This window comes from Barbus barbus, assembly GCF_936440315.1.
Source record: "Barbus barbus genome assembly, chromosome: 43".
Lineage (NCBI taxonomy): Eukaryota > Metazoa > Chordata > Actinopteri > Cypriniformes > Cyprinidae > Barbus > Barbus barbus.
Window position 1 is genome coordinate 23,085,835 of NC_136721.1, and position 17,407 is coordinate 23,103,241.

The following is a 17,407-nucleotide window of genomic DNA, read 5'->3' on the forward strand; positions in this document are numbered from 1 at the left end:
AACAAATGCGTGATACTTACTTTGTCTGGAGCTGACGTTCGTACACGAAGTGTTGGTATCGATTCATAAACATTTAGGGGACTTTACCGATTTTTTTTCCAGGATATTTCCTTCGAAAATGAAATTTAACCACAGTGTCCTCTGCTCAGATGAGGGGAGATTATGGCGACTCCTATACTCATTAGTGCATCCCAAAACACAACACTTGTAAAGTCTCTTTGGCGCCGACAGTGTATATATCTCCAGTAATGGCGGACCGTAGCTTCTCACTCAGGGCTGTGTTTATGCTAATAGGGCATAGAGCGTCACTAATGGGCGGGACTTTTTCCCCTCAGTGACGTGAACAGAGGGAGAATCTGAAACGGCTCGTTTGGAGAGACTGTTTATGATTTATTGGTTTTATTAAAAAATGAGTTGGTGATTTTTAACATTATAGGCTGGTTGTTTTCACACTGCGACCACACAACTGTTCAAACACCTTATAAAATAATGATTTTAGTATATTTTAAATTTTACTTTTATATTTATACATTTTATTTATTTTATATATTCAGTTTTTCATTATTTTTATATTTTCAATTATTTTATTTTAGTCTTAGTAATTTTTAACAAAGTTTTAACAATTTTGTTGTGTATTGATTTAATCATTTAATTAGTTTTTGTTTTGTTTTTAAGTTATTTTAGTATAATTTCAATTATTTATTTGTACTATTTAAAGGTTTAGTATCATTTTAACTAGTTTTAGATTTGTTTGTTATTTTAGTATTAAATAGTATTGAATATTTTAATGTTTTTATTTTTATATTTTCTGTTTTTTATTCATTTTACGCTTATAGCAATTATACTCTAAAGTTTTTATCATTGTGTTGACATTTTTTCTAGTTTTTGTTTATAAACATTAATTTCACAGTAATAAAAGTAATACATTTAATAATTATTTAGTAATTAAATAAGTTTTTATTTTTATTTTATGAATGTTTATTTTTCTTTCAAGTTACAAAAATGTTTTTTAGTTGGATTTAGGTTTTGTTAACAATAATAATCCTGGCCTACTGTGTATGTAACTTTTGCATCAGTTTTGACTCTTTCTCAATGTGTGTGTTTCAGGCGAGGTGTGTGAGAGCGTTTTGGCTCCCTGTGCTCTGCGTCCTTGTAAGAACGGAGGTGTTTGTCGCGAGTCTGAGGATTTTCAGAGCTTCTCTTGCGCTTGTCCTGCTGGATGGCAAGGTAAGAGTGTGTGTGAGTTTATGTGCATTTCATGTTCTCGTGATCTTCATCCTAACCGCTGTCGTCTCACTACAGGTCAGTCTTGTGAGGTGGATATTAACGAGTGTGTGAGGAATCCTTGCACTAACGGAGGAGTGTGTGAGAACCAGCGTGGAGGATTTAAGTGCCGCTGTAATCCCGGATTCAGCGGAGATCTGTGCCAGAACGACATTGACGACTGCGTGCCAAGTAAGACACGCAGAACACACGCAAACCGAGACAGCCTTTCTGGGCATCATAGAACATTACATGGTGCTCCTTATCCCTATAATGCTGTCTACGTAGGCAACTTTTCTTACTTTTTAAAATTTTCTAATCACTCGGTGATGTTTTATGCTGTCTTCTGTAATTGCATTTGTTTTTCTTAGTTTAATGTGCTTTATTGTACATTTCTATTACTAAAGCAGTTCAAATGAAGCAAAATAACAAGTGCACATGGTAAAATAAAATAAGGTAAAAAAGGTAAATTAAATTTAAAAATAAAACAGAAAATTTAATAAAATTTTGCTTTATTTGAAAATAAAAATATTAAATTATAATTAATATGTGTTTTATGGTGCATTTGTTTCTAAAGCTGTGCAAATAAGGCAAAATAAGTGCAAATGACAAAATAAAATGATTGTAAGAGAAAATTAAATGAAAAAATTTAAAGAATAAATTAATAAACTGAAAATTAAATCAAATTAAGTTATTTATAAATGTAATATTTAACATGCTTTATTTGCGCTGTTTTAATAGAAATGTGCAAAAGCAAAATAACATGAAATTAATGGAAAAATTTGATACATTTTTTTAAATGAATGTAAATGCAGAAAATTAAATAAAATGCCATTTCTGGATGGACCTAGTAATACTAAAGTAAATAAAGCAAAATAAGAATTTAATTAAATGAATGTTAAAAAAAAAAAAACATTAAAAAGAAAATTAAATAATTTTGTTGAATTGAAAAAAAGTATGTAACAACAATTTAACAAAAAGGAAAAGATTATGTGGCAACAAACAAGAGTTATTAGTAGTTAAGCCTGAATATTGTAGTGATGGTAATTCTTCTCTCTCTCTCAGATCCGTGCAGTAACGGCGGTGTGTGTCAGGACCGTGTGAACGGCTTTGTGTGTGTGTGTTTGGCTGGTTTCCGTGGTGAGCGCTGTGCAGAGGACATAGACGAGTGTGTGAGCGCCCCCTGCCGAAACGGAGGGAACTGCACCGACTGCGTCAACAGCTACACCTGCAGTTGTCCTGTAGGATTCAGCGGCATCAACTGTGAGGTCAACACACCTGACTGCACTGAGAGGTACACACACGACACGTTTTCAAATGCATTTTAAATTAAAAATTAATAAATGTTTCGATTGCATACAAGCAATCTCAATCTGTGCTGTTTCTCCTCTCCAGCTCTTGTTTTAATGGCGGAACATGTGTGGACGGCATAAACTCTTTCTCATGCGTGTGTTTGCCGGGATTCACCGGGAATTACTGCCAGCATGACGTTAACGAGTGCGACTCGCGCCCGTGTCAAAATGGAGGCACCTGTCAGGATGGATACGGCACCTACAAATGCACCTGCCCACACGGATACACCGGACTCAACTGCCAGGTACACAAACAAACATGTGCTACAACATAAATCTGTAAATGAGTCTAAAGGAATGTATATAAATTTATAGAAATATATTTAAATGGTTTCTATAGTTATATTAATATTTTAATATTTTATTTTTACTTATTTTATTTATATATAAAGTATTTTTTAAATATTTTATAATCAATATATTTTTTTCCCTTTAATTTTTATAAGTATATTTGCATGATATAGATATATTTGGTGCATGTTTTATTTCCTGATGTGTGTGTGTTTCAGAGTCTGGTGCGCTGGTGTGACTCTTCCCCCTGTAAGAACAGCGGCTCTTGTTGGCAGCAGGGGGCGTCTTTCACCTGTCAGTGTGCCAGCGGCTGGACGGGCATCTACTGCGACGTCCCCAGTGTCAGCTGTGAGGTCGCCGCCAAGCAGCAAGGTAACAATCACTACTAAATAGACTAGCACTTTTCTACCAAACCCATAACTTACTAGGCCTAAAATAGAATATTTTGCATGAAGAAACGGATGTTGATGGAAAACTAATAATAAATGTAATCATAAAAATGTCAAATTAAAATGGTTAAATAATTGTAAATTAAAAGTAATTAATATGCATAAATGAACAAGTAAATACGTGTAAGAAGTTTTATTTGTGAATGTAAATAATGTAATGTAATATTTTATTTGTTTACCTGCATGTCATCTGACCATTAACCAACTGTGTTATTAAATTTAAGATTTAAAATATAATAAAAATAATAAATTTTATTTACCAAATTTAAATATATTATCAAAACTATTACATTTCTTTTTTTTGCAATATTTGTAATTTCTGACCATGAATAAATTAGTAAAAATAAAATAAAAAAATGTACATAAGATGTGCAAAAGAGCTGTAAATTACTAGAGGAAATGTCTTTTAAAAATGTTTGCCACATTAAAATGCCATATTAAAAGTTGATGTATAATTTGCACTTTTCCTCAGGAGTGTCTGTGGCCGTTCTGTGCCGTAACGCGGGTCAGTGTGTTGATGTGGGTAACACACACCTGTGCAGATGTCAGGCCGGATACACAGGCAGCTACTGTCAGGAGCAGGTGGACGAGTGCATGCCGAACCCCTGCCAGAACGGAGCCACCTGCACAGATTACCTGGGAGGATACAGCTGTGAGGTATGAAAACACACACACACACACACACCTGTACATCATCAGTGTTGAGCAGATTACTTACAAATTGTAGTCCATTACTGATTCCATGACAAAAATTACACGTTTTAGGTAATATAATCGATTATTTTTAATTACTCGTAACTCAGTTATCACATTGATAATATAATTAAAATGTAATGTAATATAACATAGAGTACTTAATTTTTTCTGATTTCATAATCCAGATTACATGTAAGCACCGTACATCATCATTACACGAGTCTAACGTCTGTTTCTGTCCTTCAGTGCGTTCCTGGATATCACGGAGTCAACTGCAGCAAAGAGATAAACGAGTGTCTGTCTCAACCCTGTCAGAACGGAGGAACCTGCATCGACCTCATCAACACGTACAAATGCTCCTGTCCACGGGGAACGCAAGGTATGGACACATTCACACGCTCACAAACGCTGGATTCATCACTTCATGCTTCAGTAGGTAAACTGTATCAATTGTTTTCTCTGGCCGTGTTCGCAGGCGTTCACTGTGAGATTGACGTCGATGACTGCTCCCCGGCCGTGGATCCGTTAACCGGCGAGCCGCGCTGTTTTAACAACGGCCGCTGTGTTGACCGCGTGGGAGGTTACGGCTGCGTGTGTCTGGCTGGGTTTGTGGGCGAGCGCTGCGAGGGCGATGTCAATGAGTGCCTGTCTGACCCCTGTGACCCCAACGGATCCTACAACTGCGTACAGCTTATCAACGACTTCCGCTGCGAATGCCGTACAGGATACACCGGTACAAACACACATCTGACACGGTGCATGAATGAGCACAAATGATCACATTTTCAGTGAAAATAAATGTTTATCAATGAATATAACCAATATGATTAGAGTTAGTGAATTTCAAACAAAAAAAATAAATGGTAAGGCTATATTTTAGTTAAAAAAATAACCTTTTTAAGGAACATTTTAGTTTTTTTCAGGCTTTTTCCCTCGCAAATTCTTATTACTTTAATGCAGAGAAAACATTTCTCAGTTCTGCAAAACAATATTTATTGATTGATTTACTGATTTAGTATGCTTACTATATAATTATACATTATCACTATATTTCACTATATAACATAATTCATTATGCATTTATACTTCACAGGTATAATTTAAATCGTAAACATTTTTATTTATTTGATTAATTGATTATATCTGAGAAATATATTTCTAAGTATACTTACAATGTAATTTTCAATTTAAATACATTTAATTTATCTTATTAGCAAAAATTCACAAACTGATTTTTGTAAAGTTTTGTGATTCAGATATAATTTATAATTTAAACATATTTCCTTAATTTCTTGATTTATTTATAAATTTTGTACAAAGTATAGGAAGTATACTTAGAACTGTACTTGACAGATATAATTTATAATTTAAACATTTTACTTATTTATTGATTTATTTATCCAATCAGTACAACAAAAACTGATGAAGTATACTTAGAATTATACTTCACAGATATAATTTACAGCATAATAAAATTTTATTAATTTTATTAGCATAAATTCAGTACAACAAAAAATGATAAATTATATTTAATTATACATATATTATTTATTTTAGCGTAAATGAAATTGTGCAACGAACTATGAAATATACTTAGAATTGTACTTCACAGATGTAATTAACTATTTAAGCATGTATTTATTTATTTATTTATTGCATTTTGGGGGGGAATGTTTTATTTTTTAATTAGTTTTTTTATATATTTATAGGCAAGCGCTGTGAAACTGTGTTCAATGGTTGCAAGGACACACCATGCAAAAATGGAGGAACGTGTGCTGTAGCGAGCAACACCAAGCACGGATACATCTGCAAGTGTCAGCCGGTGAGTAAAAGCGCACATCTTTAAAGCTAATGCTATGATTTGAACATCACAAACGCATGGATCAGTTTAGAAACCCCTTTAAATGCACTTGTTAACCTTTGGCTCTCTCTCAGGGTTACTCTGGCTCCTCCTGTGAATATGACGCCCAGTCCTGCGGCTCCCTGCACTGTCGTAACGGCGCTACCTGTGTGTCGGGACACCTGAGTCCCCGCTGTCTCTGCCCGCCGGGCTTCAGCGGACACGAGTGCCAGACACGCATGGACTCGCCCTGCCTCAACAACCCCTGCTACAACGGCGGCACCTGCCAACCCATCAACGACGCCCCGTTCTTCCTCTGCTCCTGTCCAGTCAACTTCAACGGACTCCTCTGCCACATCCTTGACTACTCCTTCAAAGGAGGGCAGGGCCGAGACATCGCCCCGCCGCCGGAGGTGGAGATCCGATGTGAAATTGCTCAGTGCGAAGGCAGGGGCGGAAACGCCATCTGCGATACCCAGTGTAACAATCACGAGTGCGGATGGGACGGCGGCGACTGCTCTCTGAATTTCGACGACCCGTGGCAGAACTGTAGCACCGCCCTGCAGTGCTGGAGGTACTTCAACGACGGCAAATGCGACGAGCAGTGCGCCAACGCTGGCTGCCTGTATGACGGATTCGACTGCCAAAGACTGGAGGGGCAATGCAAGTGAGTGAAATTTTTATTGTTCATTTAATTAATTGCTTAATTTTATATTTTTATTTATTTGTATTATTTGCGTTACTGTTTTACTTTATAATATATTTATAAAAAAAATACATTGAGTGTTATTTTAAAGTCTTTTTTTTATCATTAGGGGCTTACTTTAAAAAAAAAAAAAATTATTAATTTGTTTTAGTTTTGCTTATATATATTATAATATTAAAGATTTTAATTTTCATTTAATTTTTACGATCTTTTATTAACTTATAAATAATAATAATAGAAAAAATAGTAAAATCGAAATAGACAAATCCGGGGGGAAAAATCAGAATAATGAAATGAAACATCAAGGCTTTCACAAGTTTTATTTTAGTCTTATTTATGTACTACTATATTATTTATTAATATATTTTTAAATTTTCACTATAATTTCAGTTTAAATTTTAGTCATCTTGTTATGCACATTTGTCAGTTTTTTTTGTTTTTGTTATATATATATTTTCAACAAGGTTTCATTTATTTTTTATTCCAGTTTTGATTTTGGTAATTTTATGGTTTGGTTTGGTTTTATTTTATTACTCATTTTTTTATTATTATTATTATTTAATTATTAAGGACTAGTTTTAATAAAAATTTTGCAGCCTTTTATTACCTTTAGAAAATGCATCCTAATGGAAAAATACAAGTGAATATTATGTTAATAACAATAATATTTACATATAAAATTGTAATTAAATTACAAATAGAGAAACTAGAAATTTTCCAGTGGAAAATTGGCCTTTAATTTAATTTTTTAACCTCTCCTTCAATCTCTCTCTTCAGTCCGCTGTACGATCAGTACTGTAGGGATCACTATGCAGACGGTCACTGCGATCAGGGCTGTAATAACGCCGAGTGCGAATGGGACGGTCTGGACTGCGCCGATGACGTTCCTCAGAAACTGGCCGTGGGGAGTCTGGTTCTAGTGGTCCACATCCCACCGGACGAGCTTCGCAACCGCTCCTCGTCTTTCCTCCGCGAGCTGAGTGGACTGCTGCATACTAACGTGGTGTTCCGCCGCGACGCTACCGGAGAGCCGCTCGTTTTCCCGTACTACGGCAACGAGCACGAGCTGAGCAAGCACAAGCGCGCTGATTGGACGGACCCGGCCCAGCTGCTGCAGCGTGCCAGGAGGAGCCTGACGGCCTTCATGAAGCCCCGCCTACGACGAGAACTCGATCAGATGGAGATCAAAGGGTGAGTGAAGGCAAACCACTGTCAGAATCAGAATATTTAAATGCAACTAATCTTATTATCTTTATATTTGTGATACAGGGCTATTCAATTAACTTCATTTGAGGGCCAGATTATCGAATTGAACATTTGAAGGGGGTGGGGGGGCCAACCGATCTTTTTCTGGGGGACCTATAAAATTGGAAATTAAATTTAAATGCATATTCAGCAGTAAAATTAACTATATTACCAACAGGGTAATATACAAATCTATAAAAGGTTAACATTAGTGCTGTCTGCCATTCAATTAAAAAAAATTACATTTTACATTTTTTATGTAAATAATTAAAAAAATGTGACTAAACGCATATTAATATATTTGTGTTGTCATATTTTCACACTGAACTTCCAAATTAATATAGAAACAACATATAGATTGTATATTTTAAATATGTTTAATGGCATCTTTTTACTAGCCTATTATTAATGAAGAAGTATCATTGATACAAATAATGTTACTGTTGTCTCTATTAAATCCATTTTTTCCCTTTAATTTTTAGCCATTAATTATAGCCATTTAATATTACAGTATAATTTAAATGTTATATTATTTTTAACATTTTAATAGGCTTTGAAAAATATAACAACTTTTTATGTGAACTTAAAACAATCTTCAAATAAACTGTAAATTGCATGCATAAGCTATATTGATTATTCTTTATTCAAGCTTCACAAGTTAATCAGCAAGCAGAGCAGTCAAGTGATTTCTCTTTCTGTATTTCTTTGATTTACATTAATCATTAATCACAGACTGCAGCAGGTTTCACTTTAAAAGCAGCGCTGTTTCTTTAATAAAACCTGATGCACATGACGCGGATGTGACACGTATCCAATTTTCTCCCAACTCTTTATGGTCATTTAGGATTTTATAACTGATTGTGTTTATGAAGATGATATTTATGAAGTATCTCTTCAAAACCACGTATTTTTACATCGTGTGTGGTTTTGTCCATTGAAGCGCTGGCGTGCTTGTCTGAAGCGGCTCAGTTTATGAATACAGCCAACCGAACAGATTTTCAAACTAACGTTATACTTCCTGCTTTGATAATAATTTTCGTCCAGTGTCGGCGCTATTTCTCGCCAGAAGTTATGACCGATAACGCTGTCTTTAAACTTGTTTAAACGAACATTAGAATTGTGGATCACTCCCTCACATAAGCGCTTGTCAAAACTGCCACTGGTCTCCAGTAGATTGTTGTTATTGCGTCTCTCCTTTTTCTTTTTGGCTGGCCCGGGCCAGTGTTGCCACCTTGTGGACAAACTAATTAGTGCAAGAACAATTCAAGGCGAATGTGCAACCTGCTACTCTTCCTCGGACCGGATGAAGATGATGCGGGCCGCCAATTGAATAGCCCCATTGTGATATTTACATGTTTATGTGTTGCAGGTCTATCGTCTATCTAGAGATTGACAACCGTCAGTGTTACCAGCAGTCTGACGAGTGTTTCCAGAGCGCGACGGATGTGGCGGCTTTCCTCGGAGCGCTGGCCTCTAGCGGCAATCTCAATGTTCCTTACATCATCGAGGCCGTCACAAGTGAGTGCCACATTTATACCAAAATCACTGTTACTTTAGTATTTTATGTACTATTATAGTACTTATTAATATTTTGAATTAGCTTATTATTTAAAAAAATATATTTTAATTTTAGTGAAGTGAAGTGACATACTGCCAAGTATGGTGACCCATACTCAGAATTCGTGCTCTGCATTTAACCCATCCAACGTGCACACACACAGCAGTGAACACACACACACCGTGAACACACACACACCGTGAACACACACCCGGAGCAGTGGGCAGCCATTTATGCTGCGGCACCCGGGGAGCAGTTGGGGGTTCAGTGTCTTGCTCAAGGGCACCTCAGTCGTGGTATTGAGGGTGGAGAGAGCGCTGGACATTCACTCCCCCCACCTACAATCCCTGCCGGCCCGAGACTCGAACCCACAACCTTTAGATTACGAGTCCGACTCTCTAACCATTAGGCCACGACTTCCCCAGAGAGAGTGTGTGTGTGTCTGTGTGTGTGTCTGTGTGTGTGTGTGAGCGTGTGCATGGGTACCCGCAGGGTCTTAAAAGCATTGAAAAAGTCTTAAATTTGATAATCTCAAATTAAGGCCTTAATAGCCTTGAATTTGGTATACAAATTTTCAGTTTTCAATTTAATTTTTGTAACTTTATGCTCTTTTGATTAGTTTTTTAATTATTTATACCTTTAAATTATTTCAGTTTTAGTTTGTGATTTTAGTACTTAAACTAATTTTATTTCATTTAGCTGCCAAGCAGCATTTCAAATGTTTTTCATCTAATATTTATATTGTGTTGTATTTCTGCTTTATTTTAATTAACAAAAATGATTTATACATTTTAGATTTGGTTAACTATAACACTAAATCATACTCTACACACTCCTGCATTAATAACTGTATCTGTGCGCAGGTGAGGACCCCCCTTCAACAGGAGAGATGTACCCCATGTTCCTGGTGCTGCTGGCTCTGGCGGTTCTGGCGCTGGCGGCTGTGGTCGTCGTGGTCTCCAGGAAGAGGAAGAGGGAACATGGGCAGCTTTGGTTCCCCGAGGGATTTAAAGTCACAGAACCCAAAAAGAAACGAAGGGAACCGGTTGGAGAGGATTCTGTCGGACTCAAGTGAGTGTGTGATTAAAGAGACAGTGTCATATAGAAATACTAGATTTAAAAAAAAAACTTACAAAAATTTTAAAATGTTGCCTTGGCAGCTAAATGAAATAATTTCAAGTACTAAAATTACAATTGAAAAATTTTTTAATTAAAGCTAAATTAAAATATTTTAATAAAAACTTATAAAATGACAAAAGCACATTACAAAATTACTAGAACTAAAATGAAACTGTAAATACAAAAATAAAAGCTACTTCAAATTTTGAATAAATACTATAAAAGTATATAAATAATACTACAATGCCACACATAATTGATGAAAAAAATGTTATAAAAAGTTATAATGTAATATAAAATATAATGTAATACATCTGTTTGCTAATGAATGTCTTTCACCTACGTGTGAGTTTTATAATGCAACTTAGTAATATAATTAATGTATAAAAATATATAACAATTAAATGGACCAAGTGATATTTTTGTAGAATTCTATATTTTGCACCTTAATTTATGTGCAGTGTTATTTTTGTATTATTTACAGCATATAATATTATTTTCAATTGACTTTTAATTTAGATTTTTATATTTTCTTTTTTTAAGTTTTTTTAAAATGTTTTGCTACATTTCTTTTGTGCTTTTTTCTTTCTTTTTTTTTGTTATTGAAATATCTGCTAATGAATGTATTTCATTAGTGTAAGTAACATTTATAATTCCATTTAATAATATATAAAATGCATTTTTATTCATAAAGTTCACAAAAACAGACATCATGTAGTTGCACGTAACGGTTTTCCACTTTTACCACTCACATTAATGATAACATTCCACTTCCCGTCCCATCAGGCCTCTGAAAAACTCGGACAGCTCTCTGATGGATGAACAACTGAGCGAATGGGCAGAAGATGACACAGTTAAACGATTCCGGGTAAGTGATGAAGCCCGCTGTGTGTTAGAGCTACTCCATGTCTCCGGATGGATGTGTAAGAGTGTGTATTTGTGTGCAGTTTGAGGAGCAGTCCATTCTGGACATGAGCGGTCAGCTGGATCACCGTCAGTGGACACAGCAGCACCTGGATGCTGCTGACCTGCGGCTGAACTCTATGGCTCCGACTCCACCGCAGGGCGAGATCGAGAATGACTGCATGGACGTCAACGTCCGCGGACCTGGTAAGCGCTTGCACCTTTACCATCACTTACTGATGACAGCTCTGGAGTTTTCTTTAAAGTGCCCCTATTATAGGTTATGAAAGGTTAATATTTTGGTTTTGGGAGTCCCCAACAACAGGCTGACATACATGCAAGTTCAAAAAACATAAATTTTTTTATAATATGTATTTATTTTTACCTTATTTGCTCAACGACTCCCAAACGATTAATTTTTGAAAACCCCTCCTTTGTGTGACACTAATCTGCGGTGATTGGTCGATTGGTCTCATTTTACATTTCATCATGTCTGTAACGCCTGATAAAGCAGCATTTGTGAGTGCAGTGCTGCTTTGTGTACAGCGTTACCGGGGAAACAGCTATTATTACTGCTCCAAAAGCGGCACCTAGTGGCAGAGAATGAATTTGCATTTTCATTCAGATCAATGCAAAAAATCTAGTTTTCCCAGGTCTGCATGCACAACAAGTAGGCGGGCAATATGCTAATGTTTCATGTGGATGTCAACATGAAACGACTTTTAAAAACGACTCATTTCGATTCCGAGTCGACTCTTTCTTTTGAGAGACAATAACTTTATACACGTTGCAGGATGTTTTCATTCACTTAGAGCTGTGTTACACACCGCATGGAAGGTAATTTGCAAAAATCCATAATAGGGGCACTTTAAAACTGTCCTCCATTTCTCTCGTAGATGGTTTCACTCCGCTGATGATCGCGTCGTGCAGCGGCGGAGGTCTGGAGAACGAAAATGGTGAGGCAGAAGACGATCCCTCCACTGACGTCATCACCGACTTCATCTACCACGGCGCCAACCTGCACAATCAGACGGACCGGACCGGCGAGACCGCACTGCACCTGGCTGCCCGCTACGCCCGCTCAGACGCCGCCAAACGCCTGCTGGAGTCGTGTGCCGACGCTAACGCTCAAGACAACATGGGCCGCACGCCTCTCCACGCCGCTGTTGCTGCTGACGCACAGGGAGTCTTCCAGGTAAATGAGAAAAATACATGGAGAATAAAGAGATTATATAGAGATTAATAAGAGAGTCTAAATTAATTTGTGTGAAAGCAACAACAGCTACATGATAAAAGATATTAATATTATTATTAGTGATAGTAGTAGTAGTATATGTTAATAATAGTAATGTTTGTTATTGTTTTTTTTTTTTTTTGTTAATTAAAATTTTAATATCAAATAATCTTGAAAGTAATATTTAGTCTTATGTTAATGTTAACTATATTAAAATATTTTTTGGTAATCAAAATAAATTTTAAATAAAATCAAATATAAATATTACATATTCGAAAATTTAAACTTGCATGAAAATTTTAAATGTGACCTTGACAACTAACTGAAATAAATTTTAAGTTGATGTAATAAAATTACTCAAATTAAAACTTAAATAATGAATGTTATTATTCATTGTAATAATAAAGGAATATGAATTAATAATATTAATACGAAATATAAATATTTCTCAAACTAATAAAGAAATTTAATATATTAAATGCATATTATATGTGTATTTCATATGTAAAATGTATTTTTAAATAATTTACATTTTATATATACATATATATATATATATATATATATATATATATATATATATATATATATATAAGAAAAATATTTGAACTCCCCTAAAGATTTATTTAGGATAATTAATTTTGCCAGAAAAAGTTTTAGAATTTTTATCACGTTACTGTAAAAGATCTTGTGTAATATAACTTGTGTTTATTTATTTGCTGTTTTTTCTTGTATTTGTTATACTTGTTATTTACTTATTTTTTTAATAGTTTTTGCAATGAAAATAGCCTAAGATGCCAATATGGCATTAAATAAAAAATATACTACTACTACGTACTAAGAGAAATATTTAAGAACTAATAAAAATGACAAAAGCATGTATCACTACTAAAATTTTAATTAAAATGAACCCCCCCCCCCCCCCCCAAATCTAAACATAACTGCTATAAATAATACTAAAATAACACTTCACGTAATTCATTAGGAACAATCAAGTTATAATATTTTATTTATAATATAACGAAGAATAATATTTGATGTATAATATTTTAATGTTGTTTTGTGCACATTTTGTATTTATAGCATGATGTTTTTATCTGCTGTTGAATATTGTGTTTGGCCACAGATTCTTATTCGGAACCGAGCAACGGATCTGGACGCCCGCATGCATGATGGAACGACTCCGCTGATCCTGGCCACCCGATTGGCTGTCGAGGGAATGGTGGAGGAGCTCATTAACTCCCATGCAGATCCCAATGCTGTTGATGATTTTGGTATGAACACAAGCAAGCATTATATGCGCAACCAAATCTCTCAAAACACCTTTCTTAGGTGTTATTTTGAGGATGCATGACTGTCCTAACTTACTCTGTTTTTATGTTTCTGTAGGTAAATCTGCTCTTCACTGGGCGGCTGCAGTTAATAATGTGGAAACTGCTGTCGTTCTACTGAAGAATGGAGCGAATAAAGACCTACAGAATAACAAGGTGGGTTTGTGTGTCAGTGTCAATGAATTTATGATTGAAAATGATAACTGTTATTTTTTATTATTCCAAATAAATAATGTTTATGTATCTGTGTTATTTTAGTATTATTTATATACTCATTATAGCTTTTATTAATATTTTGAATTTGCTTTTATTTTTACATTTTCATTTCAACTTACTTGTATATTTTTTGGGTTGTTTTATGTGACTTTTTATTCGTTTTTCCCCCCATTTTTTTTAATTAATATTTTTTATTTTTTAATTTTGGTTTTCATTTTTATTTATTTCCAGTTATTAATTTAAGTGCTTCATCTTAAACTTATTTTAAGTTTTCAATTTAACTTTAATTTTGTTATTTTATGTGCATTTTTTAATTAATTAATTTATTTGTATATATTTTATTTTAGTTAATATTTTCATTAATATAATTTTTTTTTTTTTCTCATTTTTAAACTTATTTCATTTAGTTGCCAAGGAAAAAATTCAGATTTTTGTTTTAGTTTGTTTTTCATCTAATATATTACATTAAATATTAAAGCATTAAAACTCTATTAAGCATGATTCATTAGTGCACATTAAAAAGCAGCAACTTGTGTGTTTTTGTAGCAGTGTTAATTTAGTGCTATTTATTTACTTCTAATAGTTTTTATTCATATTTTGAATTGGCTTTTGTTTACATTTTTAGATTTTAATTTTAACTTTTCATTTTTAGCTATTTTTAGCTCAGTTGTAGTAGTAATAATAATAATCAAATGTTATAATATTTAGGATTCATTTGTTTTATTTTTATTTATTATTTTATTTATTTCCTGTTAGTAATTTTAGTACTTTTATCTACTATTTATTTTATTTCAGCTTTCAAGTAACAAAAATATTAACGATAATACCCTTGGTTTGCAGGAGGAGACGCCACTTTTCCTGGCCGCTCGTGAGGGAAGTTACGAAACCGCTAAAGTCCTGCTTGATCACCTGGCCAACCGTGAGATCGCAGATCACCTAGACCAGCTTCCACGCGACATCGCGCAGGAGCGCATGCACCACGACATCGTCCGTCTGTTAGAGGAATACAACCTGGTCCAGAGTCCTGCGCTGCCCTTATCACCCCCTCTCTGCTCGCCCAACACCTACCTGGGCATCAAACCCAGCCCGGGCGGCGCCAACAACGCGGCCAAGAAAGCACGGAAACCGGGCAGTAAAGGCGTAGGAGGGAAGGACGGCGGAAAAGACATGAGAATGAAAAAGAAAAAGGGAGGAGAGGGCAAAAATGGAGGCATTATGGAAGTGGGTGTCCTCTCGCCTGTCGATTCGCTGGAGTCGCCCCGTGGTTACCTATCGGATGTCTCGTCCCCGCCCACAATGACTTCACCGTTTCAACAGTCCCCGCCCATCACTTTGAATCAGCTCCAAGGATTGGCCGACACCCACAGGGGTGGAGCTCTTCAGACCTTAGGGAAGCAGTTTGACTCCGCCCCTCCTCATCGCTTATCCCATCTGCCAGTGGCTAACAATGGAGGCGGAGCTCAAACGGCGGCGTGCGATTGGCTGCAAAGGGTGCAGCAACAGCAGGCAGGCTTCACAACCCTGATACCCACAATGCTCTCTGCCACCAATATGCCACGGGTCATGGGCTATCCCACAATGCAAAGCAGCCACCTCGGCATGCCATCACACATGATTCCCAACCACGCCCATCAGAATATGGCACCTATGCAACACCAAAACAGCGCTGCCTCTGGCCATGCCCTCTCTCATCACTTCCTTGGCGATCTAACCGGGCTGGATCTTCAGTCTGGCTCAGGACATGCCCCCATCCAGACCATTCTACCGCAGGAGAGCCAGCGCATGGCTCCGCCCATTTCTAGCACGCAGTTTCTGACTCCGCCTTCTCAACATGGCTATTCCAACCCTATGGACAACACTCCCAGTCACCAGCCTCAGGTTCCCGACCACCCGTTCCTCACGCCCTCCCCTGGATCTCCCGACCAATGGTCAAGCTCGTCTCCACATTCCAACTTGTCTGATTGGTCAGAGGGCATCTCGAGCCCACCCACCAGTATGCAGATGAACCATATCCCAGAGGCTTTTAAGTAGGCGGGGCTTTGGCATTGAGAAGCTAAACGGAATAGACAATTTTATATTAATGATGAAAACTCTTTGTATGCTAAGAACCATTTTTATTAATTTTTGTATTTATTTATATGCGTTTTGGACTACAGATATAAGAGTTTTTTTAATTTATACTGTATTTTATTTTTATTTTGACCATAAACTGTTCTGAAAATAATTTAGAAAAATATGACGCTGCCAGAATGTTTTTTGTTGTTGTTTTTAATTAAAATTTCAGTATTAATTAGATTTTATATGGTCCTTTTTAACAAACGATTAGTTTTCTGTGAACAAAAATGTAGAAAAGAGTCTTAATATTGTGAATTTAATGTATAACACATGTGCACACACACTCCGACATGCCTCTGCACACATTTGTTTGTGTTTTTACACAAGAGATTCAGAGTTCATTTTGAACCCGAATCTTTTCCCCATGGTACCTTGCTTCAGGTGTTTTTGGGAGCTTTTCGTATGTAGCGTAGCGTTCACTGTTATTTATTGCCTGCTGTAGACATGTAGGACATATTATGACATGTAGATGAGTTTGTGTGTGTGTGTGTGTGAGAGAGAGCGAAGAGACAGGTGTGTGTGTGTCGCAGTGTGATGACATCGGTGCACATGAGGTATGTTTGTTGCTTTCCAGACATGTTTTATAAATGCAGATCAAATTTTTTAATGGTGACATGGAAAAGACTGTCTTGTAGTTTGTGGAGAAAAAAGTATTTTGTTCCGTGATTTTGTAAAGTAAATTTTCTTGACACAATAAAGGACACCGTTTGGTGACATTACTTTTACTCTGTTGCCAAACTTGATTTGCCTTCAAAATATTCATGGGAATAGAAAAAAGCATCAGTATTATTATTTCTTAAACTATTATTTGAAAGATTTTTAAATGTTTTTGAAAGAAGGCTATTTTTGCCCATCAAGGCTGTATTTATTTGATCAAAACGGTAAAAACAATAATATTGTGAAATATCATTGCAGTTTAATCATTACAGTTCAATATTGTGATTTATATTAAAATGTAATTTTTTTATGTGATGCAAAGCTGTATTTTCAGCATCATTACTCCAGTCTTCAGTGTCACATGATCCTTCAGAAATCATACTAATATACTGATTCGCTGCTCAAGAAACATGAAAAGTAAATACTAGTGTA

The 17,407-nt window shown here is 35.7% G+C and overlaps 1 protein-coding gene across 1 annotated transcript in view; it reads left to right on the forward strand.

The window, feature by feature from the left end:
• notch1a (notch receptor 1a) overlaps positions 1-17,042 on the forward strand; it is a 38,216-nt gene extending 21,174 nt beyond the window's left edge. The window contains exons 15-33 of the mRNA XM_079405589.1: positions 1,108-1,227; positions 1,303-1,455; positions 2,329-2,557; positions 2,659-2,860; positions 3,125-3,278; positions 3,828-4,012; positions 4,298-4,430; positions 4,527-4,784; positions 5,761-5,873; positions 5,987-6,558; positions 7,375-7,788; positions 9,212-9,360; positions 10,264-10,471; positions 11,306-11,387; positions 11,467-11,629; positions 12,319-12,617; positions 13,783-13,930; positions 14,046-14,143; positions 15,044-17,042. Coding sequence (XP_079261715.1) covers positions 1,108-1,227; positions 1,303-1,455; positions 2,329-2,557; positions 2,659-2,860; positions 3,125-3,278; positions 3,828-4,012; positions 4,298-4,430; positions 4,527-4,784; positions 5,761-5,873; positions 5,987-6,558; positions 7,375-7,788; positions 9,212-9,360; positions 10,264-10,471; positions 11,306-11,387; positions 11,467-11,629; positions 12,319-12,617; positions 13,783-13,930; positions 14,046-14,143; positions 15,044-16,234 — 4,871 coding nt within the window. The 3' untranslated portion in view covers positions 16,235-17,042. The remainder of the gene's footprint in view (positions 1-1,107; positions 1,228-1,302; positions 1,456-2,328; positions 2,558-2,658; positions 2,861-3,124; positions 3,279-3,827; positions 4,013-4,297; positions 4,431-4,526; positions 4,785-5,760; positions 5,874-5,986; positions 6,559-7,374; positions 7,789-9,211; positions 9,361-10,263; positions 10,472-11,305; positions 11,388-11,466; positions 11,630-12,318; positions 12,618-13,782; positions 13,931-14,045; positions 14,144-15,043) is intronic.
• The last annotated feature ends 365 nt before the right edge of the window (positions 17,043-17,407 follow it).